General features: G+C 43.3%; 1 protein-coding gene across 3 annotated transcripts in view; it reads right to left on the minus strand.

Annotated features, from left to right (window-relative positions):
• Positions 1–10745: 10745 nt before the first annotated feature.
• G3BP1 (G3BP stress granule assembly factor 1) overlaps positions 10746–26682 on the minus strand; it is a 36606-nt gene continuing 20669 nt past the window's right edge. For 2 of the 3 annotated variants that reach the window (XM_073355292.2, XM_073355293.2), the window contains exons 3-12: positions 25003–25084; positions 23983–24156; positions 21012–21102; positions 20554–20644; positions 19970–20174; positions 18359–18460; positions 17613–17724; positions 17059–17184; positions 16831–16961; positions 10746–14427 (exon numbers count right to left, since the gene is read on the minus strand). In XM_073355292.2, the coding sequence (XP_073211393.1) occupies positions 14221–14427; positions 16831–16961; positions 17059–17184; positions 17613–17724; positions 18359–18460; positions 19970–20174; positions 20554–20644; positions 21012–21102; positions 23983–24156; positions 25003–25084 (1321 nt within the window). In that variant the 3' untranslated portion in view covers positions 10746–14220. The remainder of the gene's footprint in view (positions 14428–16830; positions 16962–17058; positions 17185–17612; positions 17725–18358; positions 18461–19969; positions 20175–20553; positions 20645–21011; positions 21103–23982; positions 24157–25002; positions 25085–26682) is intronic. The other variant, XM_073355294.2, reaches the window with a different exon arrangement.

Consider the following 26682-nt stretch of genomic DNA (forward strand, 5'->3'; position numbering starts at 1 on the left):
AGTTCATATTCAGAGAATAATGGCCTTTTTTTCAGAGTGCCCTTTTCATGGCATGGCTTTTATTGGCCCTTCTCTCTTCTCACAGAACTGTTTTAGTACGTGTCTGTAAATCACAGAGCTCAAGCTTTACATTTTAGAATGCAATTAAACAAGACAGTCAGTGGAGAAAAGAGAGATCATCAGCACAGGATCCCTCCTCCCCTGCTCAATCGCTGTTTGTGCAGTGGGCTACACTCAAACTCACGGTTACCTTTTAGGAATCATCCCCTCTCCCTCTCTCCCACACCTGCCTCAGACCCTAGATGCACAAAGGGTCAGGACCAATCTCTCACTAGCAAAACAGATCTTTCTCTCTCTCACCCGAACCCACCCCCAATGCTGTCCTTGCCAGAGGTGAATGGCTGCAGACAGAGCCCTCTGAGATGACCCCTTTCATGAGGACCCAAACCCTGCACAATGTCTCATAAGGGCCCTCCCAGCTCCTAGGAGCCCAGGGCATCAGTATATGATCCAATCTCAGATTTCTCTACCAGCCAATCCACTGACTGGCCAGCTATCAAGTAATTCAACACCGCATAGACCCATCAGCTCACTTCAGAAGACAGTCGCCCCACAACAGAGGCAGCTGGGGCATTGCCCAGCACAGGAACATGAGAGAATATAAGATGCCTTCTTTCCCCAGCATGAGCCATCCAGAGCTATCGATTTAAGGAAACAGCTCTTCCAGCTGGAGGATCAGTGTCCGGGCAGGGCAGAAGGGGTGCAGTCCCTTTTCATTAAGGAGCATTGTGGAAGTTAAGGAGAGTGACTGAGTCCCACCTAAATGTTTGACCTCCAGCTGCCACTGTCTCAGGATGTGCCCTCACTAACCCTGCAGGGTCACACTGTAGCTTGGCCTGAGTGCCTCACCTAGAAGAAAGATGCACACACACTAGCATAATATCTTTGCACAGCAGTCTCAATTAAGGCCGTTCCTACCCCACAAGGAAGATCCCACTGCCAGGGTATCACTCCACTTTGCCAATGTGCAAATGCCCAGCAATCTTCTCCTTTCCCCTACCCTCCAGCAGAGACAAACCAGTTCACCCACCTCCCCTGGCAGAGCTCTCGGAGGATGGCTCCTCTCCCAGTTAGAAAATACCTTTGCATCAGTGAATGTGCAGATGAATTTCTTTTCTCCTGCTGATATTTCTCACTCTTTAAGTGGCACGAAAAGCAAGGGCCCTGGGAGAAGGGGCAAGAATAAGAAAGGGGAAAAATAGTAGCAGCTAAAGGGGACTTACCAGCATCTAGAAGAGCAGCAGCTAGCAAAAGCACAATGTGAAAATTATCCCATTAGGCCTGCAGCTGCTGGATTCTGCCCAATTTAAAAGGCCAGCCCCAGAAAGGCATGCTGGGTAAAAAGCTCCTACAAGCAGGTAGCCCTGCGGTGCGTAAAGTTAGCCTGTATCAGGTATAGCTATAAAGGAAGCACTGCTCGCAAAAAGCCTATCTAGGAATGACTTGTGGGACATGGGAGTATGGTGAGGAGAGCTCCTTCCCCCACTAGAGCGACTGAACTCACCATGGTTTGCTCCAATGCTGGAGAGCCAGTGAGTTGTGGAGGTTCAGAAGTGACCCTGTGTCATGTTAAATCAAAGCCCAGTATCAAATTCCAGCTCAGGTGGAACCTTGCCCGGTGTGAGACAGGTAGGGCCCAGCTTATCCCTGGTGTGACCCCATTGCCTTCAGCGTGTGGCTGAACGTAGCCTTGTCCCTTCTATTGTTTCACACTGACTGATCATGAGCCATTGGTTGATACCACCATCGTGTTTCACCTACAGAATACCTGCCAAGGGGCATCTAAATAAACAGGATTGCTGGAGCCTGGTGCAAGACTGAGGAACACTTTCCCTCTAATTTGTTGGCTAAACTTTTCTTCCTGAATTTTTGTTGCTATGTTGGCTTCAATTTAAGAGTGTGCTGGGCTGGAGGAGACGCTTCTGTGTCCAAGCACCCCTTCACACACACGCAGAATATTACTGTGTGCCTCCACGGTCATCATGTTTTACAGAGCAAACAAATGTCCCAAACCTGCCGGAGGGAAGTGCTCCTCCTGCAAAGTTATGAGTGCCCTCACCTCACGGAGAGTTGAGAGCACCCAGGACTTTGCAAGATCAAGAAGAAGATGACACAAAAGGACAGAGGTCCCTTGATGTCACCCCTTCTCACTCATCATGAACTCCGATAGTAGAGAATAGAATATGGCCTTCCGAGTCTTTCACGTGATCCCTCCTCACCACTCTCCAGGACATAAAAAAATCAATTCCTTACTGGGAACTTTCTCTTCTATCCCAAACTAATCATCAGCTCATCTGAGCAAGAAACATGGTTAAGCAACTAATGTCATGTGTACAGTACAATCCCAAAGACACATGCGTTTTGATGAAAGGTATTGTAACGTCACTACTGGATCTGATAGGCACTCCATCCTGTGGGGCAAATCTAACCAAGTCAGGCATCTTCATTAGCTAGGAATGTCCCAGCAATTCCATTTTAAATTTAATGAACCACTTCCTTTCTTTGATTGGGCACAAAGATTTGTTACCACTCTCTTTGGAACATCCTTTCCTCCCCCACCCCCAGCACACACACACTCTTTCAGTTTGAATTGTGACTTCTGGAACAAGGTGCTGAGGTTTGATTTTCCACTAGGGTTTTGTCTTCACTGCAAAGCATGGTATGTTTTCACATTGAGTTGGCTTTCTGGCAGTAAAATCTAACTAGCGACAAAGCATTTGAGTTTTTATCTCAATGTATCTAGTCAAGATAAAGCCCCAGTGGGAAGTATAGTGTTGACCTCAACTAGCTACATCAAGGTTAAAAATGACCTGTGCCTTATCACCCCTAGGGTTTTACATCAGTGTAGCTAGCTCAAGGTAAAACCCCATCTTTTGCTGCCGTGAAGACACAACATAAATCTGGGCTTTTTCTTCCATACACTGTTTGCCCTGCAATTAAAATTTGATTTCAGGGCAAGGATTGTCTTTGGGTTTGGAATGAGGGCCTGATAGTTTGGTTTAATTATTAGTAGTATTTATTATTTGCTGATACTACAAGCGTAAGTTAAAAGGATGAGACCTGGAAACTTGGTTATTTTCAAGAACTCCCTGCTCTCACCCCTGTACCTTCATTACAACATTGTACCAATGTGGAAATAACTCCATTTTGATGCCAACTGTTGGCTATTGTAATGTGGATCCATCAGGGGAATAAATCTGAATGCCATAGAGAGAGAGAGGATTGCAGCCGTTAGGGTAGGGAGTTGCCCTTTCCCCTGGTGACGAGGAGGTGTAACACAACTGTAAGCATCCTAATAGACGATGAGAAGGGGGAATGCATTAACAACTGATAAACCGGAGAGACTCTTCTTCATTCCATGTTCGGTTATTTGTCTTCCATGGGCATTTAAAGCACTCGAACTGGCCACTGACTGATCAAAAGGTGGAAATGTCATGTTCTGATTAACAGGCAGGGTGCAGGCAGTAGCTTGTATATGCTACTCTGTTTTATATCATTCATATGTCCAGGCTTCTGCCAGTCTGAGGATCGAACCTGGTCATCATATACTTTACCTCCAGGGTTCTAGGGGCAGACTGCATTGGGATCCTGGGCCACAACGCTCCCATCTGCAATTTACTAGTCCTATTCTGCCCCGGCGTTTATGGTGTTTAGGTGGTTACTTAAGTGGGTCTAGTCCATAAGGTGGTGGAGATGAGGAGGGGAGATGTCCTAGGTATAACATTGCACAGTAGCGGCAGCAGTTAGAGTGCTGGTATAATGTTCCTCGGTTCAAACTCAGTCCAGGCGTAACTTGATAGGCAGGAGGTTATTGCTAGCTCCTTTGGGCAGGTATTACCTAACCACCTTCTTGGCACTTAACAAATAATGAATACGCCAGGGCTGAACTTTGCCCGCGGTCTGTAAAACTTCCTGGTGCTGTCTGCTCACCTCCTGCTAGGGAGATGCCGGCTACAAAGAGCACGATTCCCTCCGGACCTAGTCCAGCTGGGCTCTAAATCCTACCAATAACTGTGGTGGGGAAGGACAGGATGGTGCCTATTCATTTCCTGAGAGGTCAGGGTCTGCTGGCATTTCCATTGTAAAACCTGCGCCAAGGGATTTATAACACAACCCTGAAAAAGCCACTACGGGCTGAAAATTTGCCTTTTCATTTTGAGCTACACTCTCAGTGTATATGCTCCACTGTATATTTTATACACATGCACTCACGTTCGCATCTTCAGATTTCAAGAGGGACTTTTTTTTATTCACATTTTAATGAAATTTGGCAGGACATTGGTCTGTGGTCTTGACTTGGTCCTTTCCATATACTCAGAAAACCACCAAACAACTCTTAGGGTGTGGGCTTTTGCCATGACTAGAAATAGTGCTGATGCATTTCTCCTACGCTTGTTTCTTACCTCCACACTCATTGCCTATGGGTCGGGACATGACAACTATCATCTATGTGGAGTCTGTGGGTTGTGAACAGGGATCAAACAGCTCTGAGGGTCATCTGTTAACATGAGGTGAAAGGAGATATGTGCTACATGAGGCTCTGAAAATATGTAAATGAAGGATTTGGACCATGAATAGACTCTAGGATGTTAAGGCTGACAATCTAACTTCACATTGAATCCCCCCTCTCAACTCAGCGTGTTGTATCTAGGTATTTAAACTCCAGTCGCTTTTAGTTAAGGAAGATTTTAGGCTAGAGTTGTTTCTGGAGCTGGGGGGACGTAATGGTACATTGCTCAGGCACCATAGGGTAAGTTAAAGACAAAACTTTGGCCCTTACTCTGGAGCATCGTGGTTTTGGTGGGGGTCTTTCTGTGGTTTCAGTGAAGTTTCATTATGGTTTCTTGACACCTCCCGCGTGAATCATTGCAATTGACTTGCAGTGTATCTGGGAAACTGTCATGAGAACCTGATACACTTGTTTATATGCAGTCTGTGTCTTCCCCCACACCATTCTCCTGTCTTTTATTTGCTAGTCACCTTCTGCCCGTGCATGGGGGCTTATCCATTACATTACACTATAGCTGGCAAAGAACTCTGCTCTTTGATAGGATGGTTAATGGGTTACCCCAGTATAAAAACCTAGTTGTCACTAAGGTTTTGTTGACATGCATGGTGAAGTGAGCTAAACTGATATAAACCGGGATTAAACTAAATCAGTGCATCTTCTGTACATACAGAAAGCCATAAAAGTATGTCTTCACTGCAGAGCACCCGAGTTATCTTAGCCTGGTTATGAGCAACTGCACTGCAAAGCCATACTCCAGTCATGGGGCCCACACTGGTGCTGCACTCACCTGCATCGCTAGGACTTCTAGGGACCCAGCCCACGATTGTTTGGGCTGCAGTAAAATGAGCCTTTCTAGGGTTAGAATCATAGAATCACACAATAACAGAGTTGGAAGGGACCTCTGGAGGCCATCTAGTCCAACCCCCTGCCCAGAGCAGGACCAATCCCCAACTAAATCTTGCTCAGTGAATTGTGGGAGAGCTTAGCTGTCCTGTGCACATGGGGGGAAATGTGGGAAGACACTGGAGGACTTTCAGCCCTTGAGTGGCTTAGCCTGCAATCTTACTGCAAAGTGGGTGAGTTACCAGCCTGAGTGAAAGCAGATCTCAGACTTTAGGCACCAGCCCCAGATGAGCCAGCTAGGTGGGGCTGAAAACAAATTTCCCCCCAGACTTCTCATTCCTGAATCATTGTTAATGTAGCCATGACTCATGAAATTGGCCTGAGCAAGGAACTGAGTAAAGGAGGCCTTTCCAGCTCTGGAATAGCTCTTTACTCCCTAGTCCCTGGCTCCTTAACTCCCAATGAGCCAAATGCTACCCTGGTTTAAGTGTGCATGACCTGTTTAAACCAGAGCTGAGTTTGGCCTATTGCCTTAAAGGAGGACTTTTAAGAACATAAGAACGGCCATACTGGGTCAGACCAAAGATCCATCTAGCCCCGTGTCCTGTCTTCTGACAGTGGCCAGTGCCAGGTACCCTAGAGGGAATGAACAGAGCAGGTAATCATCAAGTGATCGCCCATTCTCAGCTTTTGATAGAGAAACCACAAAAGAAGGACTTTGAAATTTAGTGCCCTCCTTTGTAGACATGCAGGTCTGCATTATTTCCTTTTTTGGCTCCCGAGATTCCCAATTAATTGTCTGGGTTTGAATCTGAAGAGGTTGCACTGTTCAGATACAGGGATAACATAGGTGGTTAGCAAGACACAATGTGGGGCTTAATGAGGACACCATCCAGGTTGACAAGCTCCTAAATTACCCTACATTCGAAAAATTGTTTGAAACAAATGGTCACTTCCTACTGAAACATTCATGGCCCTCGGCCCCAGCGGGTCTGTCTTGCTTTTAAAAACCGCCAACACTGACCCAGGCCCTTGAAGTTGTTGGGACAATTGGAAGACATGACTGTCTCCTGGCTTTCTCCCATTGAGACCCAGCAGGATATCTACACTATCCAAATCCTTGCACAGTAAATCTCAGTTCCCCTGTGGTTGAACTGAAGGCAGGTTAATTTGGGGGCCTGTCAGGTTTGGAAGTGTCCTCAGAATTATGGTGCTCAGTAAGCACTTGAATGGCAGGGATGTAGTAGGAATGAGCCATCACCTAAGTTCTATCTGCAGTGCCGGACTGCTGCTCACTGTAGCCTCTGGCAGTCTCGTACATTAACACTGCATTCTCTGCTGCTTATGCAGTCAGGCATGAGAGGCAGGCCCATTCTGGGAATTTGGAGTAGATCGTAAACGTTGGCATAAGGCACAAAGCTGAAGGGTAAGTAGCTTTATCCACCTGAGAGGTACACGGATTACCCTGAAATGCACAGCCCGGAGCATCTCATTCCTACTGTGAAACTGAATTCAGATGTGAAAAACAGAGACAGACCGTGGGCAGTTCCTGGGCCTGGTTATGACATTACTGACAGCTCCCACGCTGGCCAGAACTCTCCACCTATTTCATGAACTAACCGAGCCATTGGGAAAAATGTAACTTTGCACATGGGTTTGAAAGGCAGCAAGACCAAGGCAAATCGAGAGATCTTGAAAAGCTGAAGCAACGTGGGTGGGAAAATACCATCAGCCTCTTGCAAGAGATTTTGGGCAGGCTAGAGGAAGAATGGTCTCTCTCCCAACCTCGGGTAAGCAGGAAGAGAAAATGGGGCAGCCACCAACTACTCTCCTTAGTGCTAGAAAGGAAGTTCAGGTTTGCTCTTGAACATCCTGCTGCAACAGAACTTAGCAACGCCCATGCACCTGTAGCTCCTTCCTCCACTGAAACCGTTCTCTCAGGTGTAGCACGATCACTGGCTCTGTGGCAATCAAATGCCCCAAAGTGGGAAGTCAGGAAGGAAACAAGCAGGAGCAGAAACTAGTTTTCATGCTGCTGTCATCAAGAACAAAAGCAGGACTAGAGAAATACAGAAATACCGTAAGAGGTACTGACTCTCACTGAAAGGGGCTGCGTTTTCCAAGAAGTGAAAACTGGTCTAGACAGAAAAAAACATGCTTGCATACATTTCTCTTCTCACCTGCCCCTCTTAAAAAAAAAAAAGGAAAAAAAAAGTGACCTCCCTGTCTTTTCTATGTGAAATGTATTTGTCTATATTGATACAATTGGTCTGGCCTTATTGCTCCATTTAAGGACGTGTTTTGCTATAAAGGGCACAGAGTGCAAAGCAACCGCTTCCTTAAGAGTAACATTTTTACGTCATGATAAAACAAACCTATAACTTATACAAGTACAATTTGCATGAGCACATGAGCAATGGCAGATTACTTTTTTGGCTTGTAAAAACAAAATTTAAAAAAAGTTCTATTCCAGCCGTTTGAAGATGGACTGTAAGATTTCTGTTGTAAGTGTATATAAAAATATATATATTTATTGAACCATACATTCATGCCGATTCCAATTAAAAACAAACAAAATAAAAGTTTTCTGAAATTTGCTTTCGGTGGATTTTTAGTACCCGAGATGTCATTTTAAAGCCAGTGCTAATAGCTGCGAAATGCTGCGCTCCTTTAGTATTTCATGGACATTTAAGAAGTAGGATCATTTTATTGTGTACTCTAGGTTTGAGAGTGCGTGCGAGGGAAATCTTCTCATACTGCTTCCCTTTGAGCCCTCATCTACACTGCAGTTCCTAACAACAATGGTAAGCCTAGTGTTTGCCCTTGCAGTACAGATAGAACCAAACTATCCAGATCCCCAAACCTTGTTTGCTGCTTTGGACATTAGTAGGGCTGTAGCAGTTCAGGAATAGTTTGTGATGGGATGGTAGATGGGGTGGGATCGGAGTTACCCAGGGAAGAATTTTCTGTAGTATCTGGCTGGTGAATCTTGCCCATATGCTCAGGGTTTAGCTGATTGCCATATTTGGGTCAGGGAGGAAAAGGGAAGAGGCCCTGGAGGTTTTTCACCTTCCTCCGTAGCATAGGGCACAGGTCACTTGCTGGAAGATTCTCTGCTCCTTGAAGTCTTTAAACCACGATTTGAGGACTTCAATAGCACAGACATAGGTGAGAGGTCTTTCGCAGGAGTGGGTGGGTGCGATTCTGTAGCCTGCGTTGTGCAGGTCAGACTAGATGATCATAATGGTCTCTTCTGACCTTAATATCTATGAATCTCTCTGTTTTACACCACACAAACCGACTCTAGCAGGATTTAGGATGAGGTGTTATTAGGGCACCTACTAAAAGGAGTAACTTTTTACACTGTTGAACACAGGTGAGTGTGCCCTGTACTGTTAAGTGTCAAAATGGCTTTGCTTTTGCAACCATCGTCAACTGGTGTCCAGAAGGCAGGTTGGGCACATTTTTCTTGCCTTTAGAATAGGCTGGAGCCTGAAAACAATACTTTAGAGATGATTTACTAGGAAATATGTTATTTCTTTCGTATTGCTCAACTCTCTAAGTTCTCATGGGAGTTGAAGTATGGTTCTTGGCACTGCAGTATGTTACCTTCTTGTTCTAGGGAACTGTGTTTCTGCATGGACGCTATAGTCCACCGACTTGCCGGGGGGAGGAGGGGGAAATCGCTTTTTAGCTACCCTTCTGAGAACTGTTGCATTACACTGCTTGTACATTGCATTGGATGAAGCGATCCATGCAGCACCTAAGGCTTTTTAAAAGGCCTGATTCAAGCAATTTCCTCAAACTGGAGACAGAGAGAAACAAGACAGGAGGGACACAAAATATTTCTCTTTAATGCTTGATAAGGCAACTAAGGATTGAGTTGCTATTCGTCAGGCAGTACATGGTACATGCTTAACCAAGACTGGAAATAACTGTGAAAAAGAGGGCCATGGCCAGCTTCTACAATGCACTGTTGCTTCCCCAATGCAGGCCATTTTCAGCCTCACCCCCCGTTTTAAAGCTTATTTACGTTAAAGAAACATGCCACTTAGTAAAATGTATTTCTGATTAGGCATGTCAAGAAGTTCACTATGAAATCCAATTATTATGTAGCCGGCCTTAACCAGAGAACACTCAAGTAAGTTTCCCAGAAGTCCTAAGGCGGTAATTTTTCAGTTACCAGGCAGGCTGAGAAAGGTATTGCTGGAAAGTGAAACAAGGACAGGCGGAAGCTGGAAATGCTTTAACAGGAAGTGATTAGGCAAGTTGCTAGTATTTTCAGCCATGGGCACCAGCATGTAGGGAGAGCTACATGAAGCTACAAAACACCAAGTCTTTAACTGGAAATTTTCTGGCTCTCTTTGAGACATGTGGAGGAAATAGAATGCCCAGACACTAAGTTTTCCATGACTAGCCATCCTGACAGAGAAACCCTTTCCAGGAAGGGGAGGAGGTAAGTGAGGAATATTCAGGATCAGCTATTTCTTTCCAGTTCAATGCTGCAGTTGTCCCCGCCCCGCAAATGAACATTGGCGGCAAGAAGCATGACAGGGATGGCTGGCTCTTTACTCTCTGGAGGCTCATGCTACAAGGCGCAGAGACAGGTAGTAACTTTTTCTGAGCCAAGACAAATGTCAGCCAGACACACGTTGTGATTTTATAGCTCCAGCTGCTTCTCTTCAGGACAACCACGCTATTCATTCAAGGCACTGCACCTTCTACAAGCAGACGCAGCACAGCCGACCTCAGGAGGAGAATCAGGGACAGCGTTTCATGCACTGAAATCCATCTTATCACTCAAGGGACCAACAAAAATTGTTGGCATACGAGAGGGGGTTAAGCCTCTTGGCTATGCTTGTCCGCTGAAAACAGGGGCTGCATACTAGAGAGCCTTAGCACAGTTGCAGACTAAGGCTCATAACAGCAGAATCATTTATAGAAACACCGTTTAGCCCAGTAGTTCTCCAACTTTTGTACTGGTGACCCCTTTCACACAGCAAACCTCCAAGTGTGACCCCCCCATTATAAATTAAACACACTTTTTTATATATTTAACACCATTATAAATGCTGGATGCAAAGCAGGATTTGGGGTGGAGGATGACAGCTTGCAACCCCCCATGTAATAACCTTCCAACCCCCTGAGGGGTCCTGACCCCCAGTTTGAAAACCCCTACTTTAGCTAGTCATCAGTTCCATCCCTCTTCAGTTAGAACTCAAAGTCGAACTCAGAGCATAGCTTGCTAGTTTAAAAAAAAACATATTATGTTTCCCCTTCAGCTGAGGAGAAAAAAATTACAAAAGACCAAGACATTTGACTGAAGAGAGAGTTTAGAGTTGACCAAAAACCTTTATTCTTGGGGGATTTACTGTTCCCCTCCTGATACGTCTAGAAAGCTCTGATTCAGGTACATTTATGTACAGAGATTAGAACTGAAGCATGGGGACATGCCCTCCATTCCTTACAATGGGGACTTGATAGTACAGGGATAAATGCATATGGGCTAGACCAGCAGGTAGAAGGCAAAATAGGTACGTTTATATTCTTGGCACTAGTGTTAATTCTACACAAATGCCTGCTCCCTGGGAAAGTGACTATGCATTTGTTACCTCTAACCTAGAGAAAGGAAGGCTGTTTAACACCCCACTTCATTTTTGTAGAAGTCTGGAACCTCAGGAACCCTTCAGAGCAGGGCTTATGAAGGCCTGCTGCCACCTTACTAAACAAAGGGGCCTGTTCACTTGGAACAAGTACTTCCTCTCTACCAGAAAGGCATTGGGAGCAGACCTATGCAGTCACAGTGCCACTCAGGTTTGGCACATTCACCCTGCCACAGATGAACAGAGGAGCAGACACGCCCAAACTGAGGGACACTGCAACGCGTACCAGGTCGCAACACTTACAGGGATGAGCCGGACCCACACCCACGGGACAGAAGCCACCTTGGGTGCAAGGTGGGCTCATCACAGACTTCATTCTGATTGTTACTGTGAATATCGTGACCTCCATGTGAAAATTGTAGCCTTAATCATGAATTCAGAGAGTCTGAGATGCTGTCGGCATAAACTTCTTTTTAAGAAGAAGTAACACTTCTCCGATAACAAAAACACATGAAAAAGATGCAAGACTTAATTTCTGCATTTCATTCACCTTAGACTATGACAAATATCTGATCAGTTTTGCCTCCTGGTGTTCTTCTCGCACTATAACAATGACGTGGTTCACACCACAGAAGACTGGCTGTCTAAACAGAAAGAGCAAACACAAAATCACTTAGGCTTTGCAAGTCTTCTCCACTGCCTTCCCGAAATTATATTTTGAGTCAAAAGCCATGACAAAATCCCTTTGAGGAAGTACTCCTTTAACGAGTGGAGAGGTGTTCACAGTTTTGGCATGTGCAAGGCAAAGGTGCTATTTACTGAAGCTTTGATAATCTGAAGTGCAGTATCTGTTGCTAGAGTCTGATTTCTCCTCAGCAGAGGACATTCTCCTTCCCCTCCGCAGTATATTATACGTACCCATCGTTATGGAGCTGTAGGTATGAAAAGCAAAGAAAGAACACCAGTGGGAAGACTTCAGGAAAGGACCTGCACTTAACCCCTTGGCAATGGTAGAAACTATGTTTTCCTGATCTGAAGTTGGGAAAAGCATTTAGAATAGACACTACCAGTTATTACCGCAAGAGGGAACTGTACATTTCCTTTATGTCCGTGCACTAAGGTGGCACACTGCCAGGATAGCCATTACAGTTAGCTCCACTCAAGTGCCAGGACGTGCCTCTATACTTTTGGGAGCAGGTGAAAAAAAAGTCAAGTCAGTCCGTAAAATGTTTGAGGAGAGGTGGGTTGAACAACAGTTTTTAAACAAATATTGAAGTCTCTGACAAAAGCTTCCGATGACTTTAGTGAGGTCTGGACTGTTTAAACTACACCAACTCTCACAAGTAACTTTTTCTGGTATGGCTTACAGTGACCTCCCCCTGGCCAGACAGCTCTGTTCTAGTTTGTAAAGCGGAATGTGTCAGAGGCCACGAGATATGTATATGCCATTACATCACATCTGCACAGATCCTGCATTAAAAAACCCAGAACTTAGACACACTGAATCCTGGTTCACATGAAAGACAATTACTAATAAGCTCTCCGGGGTGCCCACTGTGATGCAGATACTGCAGGGGGCATATGAGCTTGATGTACCATCCAGTCACTTCATATCAATGTAAGGTGGTGGTGCATTGAGCCACCGCTCTAAGCGGACCGCAGTGGCTTCTGGTATTAAACTGGAAGCAAGATTGCAATTTTCTTCCAGATGTTTTTCTATACAATGAAAGTTAATTACTAAAATAGCAAGCTGTTCCCCAGAATCCTTTAAGACTGCTGTAATAAAAATTGTACACACAGTCTTGCCTTTTATTTTCAATTTTAGTTGAATCTGAGAATGAAAAAGATACTTATTCAATACCAGGAGTATATACCAGCAATTGATAAGCAATCAGCACACCTCTAGCATAATTGTCAGAGGCTGCATCTGATCTAGGTAGTTTCACCTCTGGGACAGGGGAGTTTCTAAACTAATGCCCAAACTGCAAAAGCAGCCCCCCCATAATAAAGAACAGAGTAAGCGTACACAATCCTAAAAAGGTCATTTACATTTCAACAATAAAGATATCCACAACCACAGTTTTCTAGTCACAATGGGAGTTGTTACAAAATCACGTAACTTTTCAGTCAGCTGGATAAAGCAAACATTCAGCCAACCACCAACGTGCTTTATAATATTAGACATCTCTACCTACTGCCACAGCAGAGGTTGCTTCAGTTTCCAAAGAACATTTTGTCGTTATCTTCGACAAAGATAGTGATGGGAGGAATGGAGGGGAAACTCACCCCTCCACAAGAATTCCAACATACTCCACTTGATAAAGCAAATCTAGACTTTTTTTTATTTTTTTAACAATTTGCCAAGACTGGAATGAGAGATAAATAGAAGGCACAACAATTTTGCTTTTTTTTTCTTTTTTTTCCTTTTTTCTTTTTTTACAAATACAAACTAAAACATGAAAAAAACTCCCTATTTCAATAAAAAATTTCACAAGTTCAGGAAAAATGTTTTAAGAGTCAAGTTCTAGACATTAAAACCTATCCCACAATCCAAAATTTGTAAGTGGTAAAACAGTAGTTAGAATTCCTTTTCGTGATCATGTATCAAAAGAAAAAAGATTCTATGGATACCCTTTATTCCACTTTACAGCGCCACAGAGAGAAGAGTGAATGTCAATTTTCCAAGTGGCAACATGGCCAGACCAGAGGATGTGCACATGACCCTCAAGGGACAAACAATAGTTTCTCCTGCCTTGAAATGCTTGCCAAGTGCTAGGTTTTCCTACAGGCTCTTGAACACATGCAGGTGAAAGATTATTCCACTGACTGAAACGCACACAATTTCAGTATAGAGAGGGAAAAAACAAAAACAAAAAAACCAACCACACATTCCTTTAGGAAAGACCACTGGTACAAAAAAAAAAAAAATCCAGTCCGTTAAGTTTGCAGTGAGCAAGGAACTTCAGTTCTTTTCTTTTTAAAATCCACTTTTCCTAAAATATTGTTCCACAAAGCTGGAATCAGGGACAAGGACTAGGAAAAAAAAAATCACAAAACCATAACAACAAACAAAAAGGGGCCAAAATAGTATCAAACGTAGCAGTCTATAACAGGCTAGGGCCACATTCCAAGATACCCAAGGCTGAAATTCACAAATCTGCAGGAACAAGGGTTTGTGCCACCATGCCAACATCCTTGATGCATTCACTGACGTTGCCCGACGCCCCTTCCAGCTCCAAATCCTGGTTTCTGAGACATGCCTCCACGTGGAGGCCCTCGAATCCCACCCCCCAGCCCTCCCCGAGTGCCTCCAGGTCCACGTGGTCTGTTGTCTCTGCGGTCACCCTCCCTGGCAGCTCGTGTTTTCTTCTCCTCCACGTTCAAACGCACCTCCCCCCTGAACATGATGGGCTGCAAGAGAAAGAAAAGAGATTTACCAGCATTAACAATGCAGCTGTAACTCTCCAACAAAGCCTTTCACCTGGGTAAATTTATGCTGTTCCCTTCAATGGGATTAGTATTAGGAACAGGAGCAAGACAAGAAAGAAGGAAATAAAGCTCATGGCAGCTACCTATTTACAGGTTAAAAAAAAAAAAAAAACCCACTATCTCAGTTGTGTACTCAGCCACACATTTTTGGGGGTGGCAAGAGAAGGCTGGGGGGGGGGGGGGGAGGAGAGGTGTGTGACTGTTCAAACAATTGGAAGGATGGATCAACTGTGACTTCTCAGGCAGTTGAACACTTTACATGCTCCACCTTTCCTGGCAGGTGGTTAGATAAGATGAGCTTGGTTTCACTGACACACTTTAATACAATGAAAAAACCATTAAGATCACTGCTATAGTGTTCCGGTTGACTTTTCTTCTGATTTGAAGCAGCTCAGAGGCCCATACTGCACCCTCCATGCAATCTGGTGAAATCCTTCACTTTCAGTATAGCAGCATTTTGTATTGCTGTGATGAGGAGTTACTGAGGGCTTGTCTATATGGCAGCAAGAGAACTACCACAGTACACAGCCACACTTTGGGACGTTCAGTGGGCTGCAGCAGTGTCCACATGGTGAGTTAACGCACAGTGTGCTGCCTGGCTTGCCACGCAGTAACTCACTGTGTAGACAAACCTTGAGTTGGCAAATTTCACTGAAGGAGAGAAGAGGCCAATCAGAACACACGCCCCGTTAGCATAATATGTAAATAAGCTACTGCCACATAAGGCTGAGGAATTAAGTCTACAAAAAGCTAAGAAATTCAAGAGTGAAGGTTCCTTCATACATATATCAATTATACCTCATTAGAGACCATGAGTTATTCTGGATGCTGTAATATATAAAGGCGGCTTGAAGAATTCCTCTTGCCAGTGACAAGCAGAAAGCTTTTCAGCTAAGATTCCCACTTGATGATCAGTTCTCACGGAGCTCCCGAGCCAATACCCTGGCATGGGGGTACCAACACCCTTCCCAACAACCAGGTATGGGAATAGGGTTTAAGTAGCTCTCTGTCACTTTGCCCCTAGACTCCACTGGCAGGGCCTCCCTTTCACAGGAACTGCTAGCAAGCAGGTTTAGCTCTCTGGTTGATAAAGATTACTAGTAATCTTTAAATTCCAATACGCAGTATTTGTAATGTAGCAGAGATCGTATTGTTGCAAGAACCGGTCTAGAATTAAAGGAAACGTGCTTGTGTCCAGCATACTGTGCATGATCGCTGGAGAAGATCAATACAGATAACTAAAGTTAAATTACAGATGAAAATAAGGGTTCTGAATTATTAGAAGTAAAAGATATTTGAACTGTTCAGCTGTGGGTTAAATATACACATAAAGCCCCACTACTGTCTTATATTATCAAGAAGGAGAGCATCACAGTTAATTATACTTTAAGTCTGACACAAACATTCCCTAGAGCCTGCAGATTTGAGACTTGCAGGAAAAGAGCACAAAATGATATAAACAGATATAATACAGAAAGGGCCAAGGACTGGCCACTCCTCTCCAAAAGCCTGTAAGTGTGGGGTCACACCAAAGGGGTGAGGGAGGAAGAGAAGTGCCCGACTGCTGCGAACTCTCTAACGGCTTGCTGTACAGGCGCAGATGTGCGTGGGTGCAAAGTGTTTAGATCTACCACATACACAACAATCTCCATGGGGTCACTAGCTATAACCTTTTACATTCATAGTGGCTGTGGCCAGGCTGAGAGCAGGTGACTCTGCACCCAGCCTGTTTAGGATGTAAATTCCTTCTTCAAAGCAAACACAAACATGGTTCCCCCCACTTTTTCAACGCTTCTTTATTTGGGCTCTGTTTTCTCCATGGCAGTTTTCTCTCTCTTTTGGTTTGCTTTAGGGATGTAAACATCCATTTTAAAAGTTAACTGTTTAAACTATTAAAATTATGTCATTTAAATGGTTAACCAATTAAAGGGAGAGGAACTGCTCCTGGAGCGGGCAGCTGGCAGGGCCTTGGGCGGGCAGGCAGCCAGCAGGGTCCGGGGGCTAACAGTTAGGTTTGGTTAAACAATAAGACTAATGCTTACTAGTTAACTGTTTAGGTTTGTAAAATACTAGTTTGCTTCAGCATTAAATTTGGCCAACTGCATGTGTTAATTTCCAAACAGTGTGAACACGTAAATCACACTTATTCAGAGTGGTTCATTTATGGACGTAAACTGGGAGCAGAGGAAGAAGAGAGGGGCTAAAAGAACATCCCTTCTTCTTAAGGGACAGACAGACATTGCCCACCATTAACAGAGAGGAACGGATTCAAAAACGTTACTTCGCAGAATCAAATCTCTGCTAGTCCAAACACCGCCACCTTACCCTATTGCTAAGGATCTTCTGAACCGGTTCAGGATCATCAAATACCACAAACCCAAAGTTAGGGAGCTTCCCACCACTGTTGATGCGGAGTTCCACAACGTTCCCATAATCTGCAAGAGAGGAGCCAAGTTCTTTGGTCACACATTAGAATGTTCTGCAGAAACAGACATGTGCTTATGGTTGCAGCCCCAAAACTTTGTGGTGAACAAAGCAAAGTCAGCAACTTACTTTGGAAGAAGTCCTTCAGTTCAGTTTTATCCACATCATGAGGAAGGTTTCCAACAAATAGCTGATGACTGTCTGGGTACCTAACAATCCGTCTAGTTTCCATGTCACCCTGCTCACCTTCACGAACTTAAAACAAACAAACTTGCTTAAAGCCAAACAGCATGCATAATACCTGAACAGTCCTAATCATCAGAGTAACTGGCAAGCAATAAGATTCAGTCTCAAGTTCTAGTGGAATTTCAATAATTTTCACAACAGCCATGCATTAGAAACTCACACTGATGAGCAAACCTAAAAACAAAAAAAAACCCATCTAAATACTACAAACTTTTTTATATTTGTGAAAGTTCATTTCTAAATCAGAGGTTCAGGACCAGATCAGCTAAAACATCAACAGCAGCAGAAGTGACTTAGAATATCTATCATTAAGAACTGAAAAAAACAACACTAATCAGCACATCGTACATTGAGTGCTTCATGGCTCCTTAGGCAATTAAAAGGAGATAGAAATGGGAAAAAAAGTGAAGTACTTATGCTCTTCTAGCTTTTCTTACTTGGTCTAGGCCCTCTTTGCGGTGGGATGCTTGTTCGTTGCTCCCTCACCCTCTGATCCCTCTGAGGCCTCTGTGGTGGAGTCTGAGATTCAGGCTTGGATTCAGGACGGGGCTGCAGAAATGAACAAGCAATAAGTGATAAGTAAAAACAGGCAAGGCTAGTAGCAAAGTTCATTTTTCAGAGCTTACTATCAAATTTTCGATTATACTGAGATAATTTCCAATTTGCAAAAGATTAGCAGTTCTTTTCATCAGTGGCAACAGAATGCATTTCAGCTCAAGTTATACTTGTAACTTCAAAATGAAATGCTGTTCTGTTTTTATTGTATAGTGCTAGACTTTTAATAGTTATCCCTCATTCAATAAAATGTACCCTGGTGCTACATAATGTTGGAAAGGGAGATGAAATGTATCTTGCCTAATCATGGCTGAAAGATTTTAGTACCTCTAACTTGGCAAGTTTGCCCAAGCTCTGTAGAACTGCCCTCACTAGATTTTTGCGTATGTTTTTCAAGGCAGACATACTCAATACACACTGTGAGCACATTTGGTCCATATTGATGGAGGTTTTCTTTCCAGCTACAAGGGTTACAAATGTGATTTTTGTTTAAATGGTTATTTACAAAACCCCTAACAATTGCAAAACCCCATGAAGAATCCTAAAATCCATGCTATAAGCAGGGAATTTCTACTGCATATTTTCACCCAGGTCCCCAAGTATTCTGTGATTCGTGCAGTATTCCTACTTGTGAGGCTGGTACTTTCACAACATGAGGTGGTATTCCCAATACTGGAACAGCTCCACTGGGTGGGAGATTCTTGCTGGTTACAGACGCCCACGAAAATGTCTAAAGGAATGAACAGTGTTACTAAGTAACTCAAGGCCTGCAGTTCTACTTCTAACAAGAGGCCCAGACCCTGAACTGTGCCTCTCAGGAGTGACAGTTGAGGTGGTGGTAACAGCTTTAAAGACACCTTTGAGCCTTCTGAGTTCTGGATCCAGCCCTCAGCCATTTCCCCACAGCTGCCTATGAACCATCCCAACTCAGAAAAACAGAGTGCAGAGCATTAGAGCCACACACGGTCTCATTCCTAGGGCTACTATACTAGACTTGTGGCACCCATGGATCCCCCTCCCCTGCTACAATGGGGGAATCAAGCTGTTTCAAACCCGTGAACACTGCATAAATAGGCAGGGATGCAGCACAGAACTGGGGCTATTGTTAGACTCATCACTGCAGGGGTTACACCCTAAATCATATTTGGAAAGATGCCTTCACAGCCGTAAGTTGGCTGGGCAGAGTTTGACTTCAAAAGAAAAACAAAAATTTAGTGCCTTTCGATGCTTATTAAATTTTCCCAAATGCACAAAGTGCATTTTAAGATTCCTTGTACCCAATTAAATGTTCCCAGTTGTGGGAAATTACAAGGGGAAGACGCTTATTTAACGACAGTAGACGTTGAGATTCAAAGAGTTCAAGCTTAATAACCGTTAACACACAATATCACATGTCAAAACACAAAAGTAATGATGCTGAAATCAAATTCTAGTAAGTTCTCAAGCAGTATTTTTCTTACTTTGCCTAAATTTCGATTATTAACAACCAATAAAAACATAATTCTTCCAAGCCTCACCATAAGCATTCAATTTATTGGGGGGAAAAAAAAAAAAAAGTCAAGGACAAATTCAAGCCAGTTTCTGGAGCAAACTGAACAGGTACAAAACAGAGGGCCTTGATAATGTGTCCTCCTATTGAGATACCAGCAACCAGCTAATTGACCCATTGTTTTTCTGTGGAGAACCTCAATTTGAGGTGAAAAGGACAATTCAGGAGCAGGAGAGAAAAGTCATATGCAAAAGAATTTGGATACCTCTTATCCAGCTACCCCCATCTTGCCAGAGTAAAGATTTTGGTGTGTTATACATAAGGAAGAGGAAGAAGGAAAAAAAAAAGATGATGAACATATGCTTTCAACTACCACTGCTTTCAACTACCTGAGAGGTGGTTCCAGAGAGGATGGTTCTAGACTATTCTCAGTGGTAGCAGATGACAGAACGAGGAGTAATGGTCTCAAGTTGCAGTGGGGGACGTTTAGGTTGGATATTAGGAAAAACTTTTTCACTAGGAGGGTGGTGAAACACCGGAATGGGTTACCTAGGGAGGTGGTAGAATCTCCTTCCTTAGAGGTTTTTAAGGTCAGGCTTGACAGAGCCCTGGCTGGGATGATTTAATTGGGGATTGGTCCTGCTTTTGAGCAGGGGGTTGGACTAGATGACCTCCTGAGGTCCCTTCCAACCCTGATATTCTATGATTCTATTGATTAAACAATACAGTGAAAGTCACTCATTTCATTACCCTGGAATCCTCTTGCACCACAGGAGCAGGGTCTGCAGGGACTGGAGAAGGACTCTTTTCCACAGTCTCCTCAGGAACAGTTTCCTCCAATACTGGCTCAGATTTTTCTTCCTGCACTTCTGGTTCTGGCTCCGGTTCAGGCTCTGGTTCAGGCTCAGGTTCTGGATCCACTACTGGCTCCTCCAGCTGTTCCTCCAAGTCATTGCTACAGAAAAACATCATGAATGGGAACAATCTTGCTTTTCAAATTTGGATCAAGAACCATACTGAAGGCATGCTTATAACCCAGGTATGCAAAATACAATGCAAAGTACTAGGGCATAGCAAAATTCACTTAAATAGGCATATACTTCCGGGGGACGCGAGTTACAGGTTATTCTGTAGAACGTCAGTCTCAGCCTCACAGCTAATAGTGTATCATTTAACAATGTTGATGCTGCAGCTGCTGCAGCAGAAGCCCGACTTCTAGAGATAAAACATGTTCATTCCTGACTTCTCTTCACATCTGACTCCAGACCTGGTCCTTAAAGAGATCGCAACGCTCAAGGTTCGACTTCCCCATAGTAAAAGTATAGTCTTTTTACCTGACAGACTGCTCGTAGTACGCACCGGGATCATCAACCGTCTCAGGGGTCTGCTGTCTTTCCTCAGGTTCCTCCACCTCCTCCTCAGATTCTAGAGTGGGTTAGGGAAGAAGGAGAACTCAAGTCACACCCATCACACTGTCCAAGCTCAACAAAGGGATTCTTTCATAAATACATATATTTTGGGGGAATTTTTATTTGAATATCACTGTAGGAAGGAGGACTGTGACAGCAACTGCAGCAGCTGTATTCCAACAGCCCATGCTGAAGTACCAGCAGTAGAAAAGGGACAAGGGGAAAAAAACACAACACAGGAGACAATTTGAATTTACTGCAAATATGCCTCTCGTAACAGAAGAATCTCCTCTAGCCTGAGAATTGAGAGTTGCTTACTATGCCCACTAATGCCACAAAAGCTGCCACCAGTAGAATTCTCCAGGCTCCTGGTACTTACTTACCCTCTGGAGGCTCAGTGTCCGAATCACCAAAAACCTCATCTTGGTAGCGGAAGATGTCGTTATGGACATAAAACTTATTTGCAACAGAACCCTGGAGGCAAGCAGGAATAAGAAGTTGGTTCCGTTATATTCAGTCCCAGAGCAAAACATTCCATGATTATGAAGAGTTTACAGCCACAGTGAAAGATCCTGGTCACAGTTCTGCCCCTCCTGTGACACTCTGGCAGTGCAGAAGTAGCAACTGCCCAACAGAGGGAACCTCTGGGTGGCAAAAAAGCAGCCAAGTTGCTTCTACACTCAGCCCCCAAGCAAAAGGGACATTCTTGGGCAGGCCATGAGGGGAGAATACTAGCATGTGCTGCACTCCAAAGAATCACCACACTAGGTGATGCAACTTAAAGCAAATTTGTAGTTGAGGCTGTCCTAAGCTAGGATAGGACTGGTTTGGCCTCCAGTCAAGCAGAGGATCAAGGGAGTGGAGAGGTTGCTTTGTACCACTTTTTACCCCCCATTCCATGTACTGCACTAAGCAGTTTGGCCAAACCTAGGGATCTGGGCCACAGCGATTGGCAACTATTTCCTATTCTATGAGGAAAAACCTATAAACTCATCTCCAATATGGAAAATTCAAGTACTAGGTTCATATTTGCTTTGACATACATATAATTTTTAAAAATAAAGGTTTGACACGCCTGTCAAAATGGAACTACTGTTGCAATCATAAAAGCCATTCTACCATAATAGCAAGCACACACCTGTAGGCAACAGAGAGGACTATGACATAACCCATAAAACTCAGCAGAAAGCAATGAGACACTGTACAGCTTTTTAAAGGATTCCTGAAGCAGAAAGGAAAAATGCTATTCAGGCCAAACAAACAGCTATACCTTGCTTCATTATGGCTGACAGGATTAATAAGGCCAAATTAAAGCCAAACAAAAGGCTAGCAACTGCATCTAGCTGTGGATTTGAGAAAGTTTTTTGGAGGCCAACTTGAGAACAACAGATCACAATTACAAACAGACTTATGGGCTTGGAGCTGCTCTACAATACTTCATGAATACTATTGGTTTACCTGGTAAATTGGAATATTTACTGTGGTAATATAGAAGGAAAACAAGCAGGAAGGAAACAGAATGGCTCAAGATAGGACACCTGATGATAAACACACTGGGGCATTAATAGACAATTCTAGGATGTAAAAAGCCTGGAAATCAAAGTCAAAGACTATGGAAGTTTACAAGGGGACTCAAAAGCAATGTTCCCTCTAATTTTTCCCATGCATGTGAGGAATTAATTTTATTATGTGCACCAATAGGGAGGTGATGTGTGGCGGGGGTAGGGCTGAGGGGTTCAGGGTGCGGAGGGGGCTCAAGCAGAGGCTTGGGGTGTAGGGAGATGAGGGCTCTGGCTGGGAGTGCGTGCTCTGGGATGGGTGTCAAGGATGAGGGGTTTGAGGTGCAGGCTGCCCTGGGGCTGGAAGGGAGGTGGCCACCTCTCCCCAGCCGCGGCAGCTCTGGGGCTGGAGGGGGAAAAGAGCTGCCTCTCCCCGGCCGTGGAAGTTCTGGGGCTGGGGGCCATGGGAGAGGTGCCTCTCCCTGCTGCCGCACAGCTTAGAGGAAAGTTAGTTCAAGAGGAGCAGGCAGCTGTTCAGGGAAAGCAAACCTAACCTAGGACCGGCTGGGGTGTCTGAAGAAGATAGGGCCGCCTTCACTACCATGAGGATGATAAGTGTATAATAATAGACATGTATATACCAACTATTTGGCTGCACCTTGTCCATGTTATTTTCTACTTTTAAGACACAACTGAGTTTTATTTCAAATAGAAAAGGGTCAGAAGTTCATTCCACTTTCTAAAAGTAGTTAGCACTTGGTAATCTATCTGCATCTTGATAGCACACCATAGCTCATGTGTCTGTGACTGGACTTCAGAGAAGAAAGGGTGATCAAATACAGAACAGCCAGCTCTTTATGAATACCAAGAGACTGATGAGTAATCTAAATGAAATACCTGAAAACATCCTGACTTCACGGATAGGTCTAGTGTCATATTGCCTATGTAAGCATTAGAGAATTTATTAATATGCTCAGATGCTGCATAGTAATAGTTTCCCTAATGGGGCTGTATTTAAGAAGTAGTATTTGACGCATGTCAAATATAAAAAGTATAATAGATCACAAACACAAAAGCAGGATTTTAGGTCAAACTAAGTCCAGTTAGGAAAGGCTGGAAACATGGAGATTAGGAGCTACCCTCAACTATACAGCCTCTAGAATGCAGAAGCAAAAGCATATCCTCAAGCTAGCAAGGTACTTGTAAATAAGATGGGTGGGCTGCAATAATGCTCATCATGGACCTCTCTTTCCATGCGTTAATCAAGACTCAGGGAAGAGAACAATTTGTTATGAACTACCAAAGTTGAAAAAAAGACTCGGAGCTACAGCTTCCAAAACGTAAATTGGAAATTGCCAAGTTAAAAATAATATCACTCAATTACCATCTCTCTTTCTTCACTCCCACTTTCAACTGTCACATGATTTTGAAAACTGCTATTTTGAAAGCAACTGCAGCAAGAAGTCAATACTTTATAGTATCAGAAAGCTTGGAATCCATGTCTTCAAATGTTGGAGAGCATTGTTCTCCAACACTAGATGTTTGAGGTATCAGCTGCAAGATACAACTGTTAAGTGGGGATCAGCAATGTTTTGAGAATACCTACCTAAGCAACATTTTAATGATACTTATTAGGCACAACTCAAAATGTTACATCCCCTCCTGATACTGTTCCATGTTAGCATAAACAAATTCAAGTAATGTAACTTCTTAAAGCATTTGCAGCACACCACTGCTGGGCTCTTGTGCGAGAAACACTTTCCAACTGGAACCCTAAGATTCCAGTGTGGAGCTGAATAGCTGCAGCTATTTTCAGGTCAGTACTACCCCACGTTTAAAGTACAATAAAGCATACCTCAGGGGCAAGTACAAACGTCTGCATGAACCTGCGCACTGGCTGCATGTTATTGGAGAGTTCTCCCATCACCTGGACTACAACACCATCATTAAGTGTAGCATGGGCATCCACATGACGGATCTTTGTGTGGCAGTCCTTAAAGTTCAGAGACAGCACCTTCTTGTGGATGTCCTGCAAAAGGCAGAGAAGAATCAGTTACCCATTTTCTAAGTTAATTCAGTTTATCAGAAAGACTTCTATAGTGCAGATTGGTGGGTATAGAGAGTATCAAGTTCAGGGTGAGGTTTGCAGTCTAGGGTTGCCCTCAAAGCCCTACAGAGCATAGACCAAAAGCCACTCCCCCTTGGTGTAGTTCTTTATATTTAAACTTTCCTCAATACCTTCAGCCTTCACTGTTTTAATCTCTCTAGGTCAGTCTGCTGTTTGGCTTTTTTCCCCCTCCCTCTCCAATTTTGGTGCCACTTGCAAATTTGATCATAAAATGAACTCACATCAAGGCAGCACCCAGACAGACAAACAAAAAACCCAGGCAATCATGCCATGTGCTTTTTCTTCTGAGTTGAGACAAGAGTCAAAGAGGACACTTGGAGTTTGCGTTAATTTGCAGAAGATATCGCTGCTTGAATACCATTAAATGCTTCACCACTGCGACAGCATAGCCCAGGGCACTCAGCTCTAATGTGGTGTTCTTATCAGTATTTAATATTCATCTCCAAATTTCATAGCTGTGGATAGTTTTCAAAACATGTGACAAGTTTGCCCATCAAGCACAAAAGGATGGCAAATTACTGCAAATTAATTCTCAAGTCCCAGAGTAGGTTTGTCCAAGATGTTCACACTGCACCAGGTAAAACTACGAACACCCCAGAGAGCATGAACACACATATGCTCCGTATCTAATAGATGGATCTGCTTGAAACACTAAACAAGCCAGAAGACCTTAGATCAGAAAAAAAATCTAATTGTAACTATTTAATTCCCTGCAAAAGTATTTCACTCAGTTTTACAAAAGCTTACAGATTGCCCATAGACGGCATCAGCTGGTTTTCCATTGGAATCCAAGCCACCATGGACGTAGGAAGAATTCTTTCCATAAAACCTGTAAAAGAGGAAATTTATACATTAAGCCTTGCTGTATTAAAAGTCGAATCATATTACTAGTCTTCAGAAGACAGTATTTTACTATAAAAATACTATATTTGAACCTAGGCTTAGTAACAACACATGGTCAAGATTGCTCAGTCCAAAATTTCACTGCATGCAAATCCAAATTCCTATTTGCAAGTATTTGTTCTTCAAAACCAAAATTCTTCTGTTGTCAGAAGTTAATACTCTCACTGAACAGGCCATCAAGTTTTCTGCTCTTTTAAAAGAATTTGAGGGGTGTCTGAAGTCACCTGGCCAATTCCAAGTTCTCCGAATAGGTTTTAGGAAGACAGTACTCTGGAATCTTTCATCTTCCCAATGGAGTCATCGAAGATACTCAAACCACTGGTAGAGACTCAAGACACCAGTTTTGACATGCAACTGTACTCTGGAAAGTGGCCTCTAGAAACAGCAGTGTTCATGTTTATTGCTTCAGTGATTTCTAGATCAAGAGTTTTAGCTGAGCAAATTTTTTTGCGTCAATTAACTGCTAACCCTGTAAACTCACCTTAGTATATAAAAGTCAAGTTGAATTCTTTCTGGCTTAGACATTTTCAGCAAAGAATCTGTAGGTGGAACTTGGTTCTGTTGACTGCCAATTTTACAGACCTTTCCTGATCATAACTACACTATATTGGTCTTATTACATTCTTAAGAGGAAACAGAATTATCTTAAACAAAAAAAACCAAACAAGCCATCCCAGCCCCAGTACCACTATTTACCCAAGTAGAGCTCCGAGCTCCGCTGACCCTAAAGGGAACCAGATGACTGTAGAAAGCCTACAAAGACTTTTTTTTTTTTTTAAAAAGGTATTTAAACACATTTGCATACTGAATCTCAACCACAGCCTAGTGGGTACTTGAGCTGGTTGGAGAAACTTTAACAGAACCATATTCTGCTGGAATATGCAGTTCCATTAAAATTGAAATCCTTTGTGAAATGATTTTGCCAGAACTTTGTTTTGGAAGAAAAAAGTTCTGACAACACCCATTTCAATATGTTCAGAATGAAACATTTTGATTTTTTGTTTTCAAACAACATTGGTTTTGAAATGTTTATATCATACACAAATTTTTAAAAGAAGTCAAAAATCAAACAATGTTTTAATCAACCCAGAACAATTTCTTCAGATTTGGGGGGGGGGGATTGGTATCTTGAAATCCTTTGCAAAATGAAACTTCCATTTTATACATACTAAATGTCTCCACTAGAGCGATTTATTTTAATTTTGACAAGCACCTCAGCTCATCTTTAATTTTCCTTCTGAAGTTAGCAACCTAGTATGCAGGAACAACATCACAAAAGTGAGAATGCAGCGATTTACAGACAGAATAGTGTCATCTGTAAGAGATCGGGGGGGGAGAGAACCCCCCACAAAAAGTGTCCTGTTTCAGTCGAAAGTACCTTGACACTTCCCATTCAAAGTGCTGCTAAGTGGAATCGGTGCCACAAAATACATTCACACTACAAATAAACTTTGCCTGTCGTTCTCTTTGTACAGTTTGCCAAGGCTATTTCTGAGAAATACGAGTAATACTTCCTAGACACTT

Source organism: Lepidochelys kempii, chromosome 8 (genome assembly GCF_965140285.1).
Source record: "Lepidochelys kempii isolate rLepKem1 chromosome 8, rLepKem1.hap1, whole genome shotgun sequence".
Taxonomy (NCBI): Eukaryota; Metazoa; Chordata; order Testudines; family Cheloniidae; genus Lepidochelys; species Lepidochelys kempii.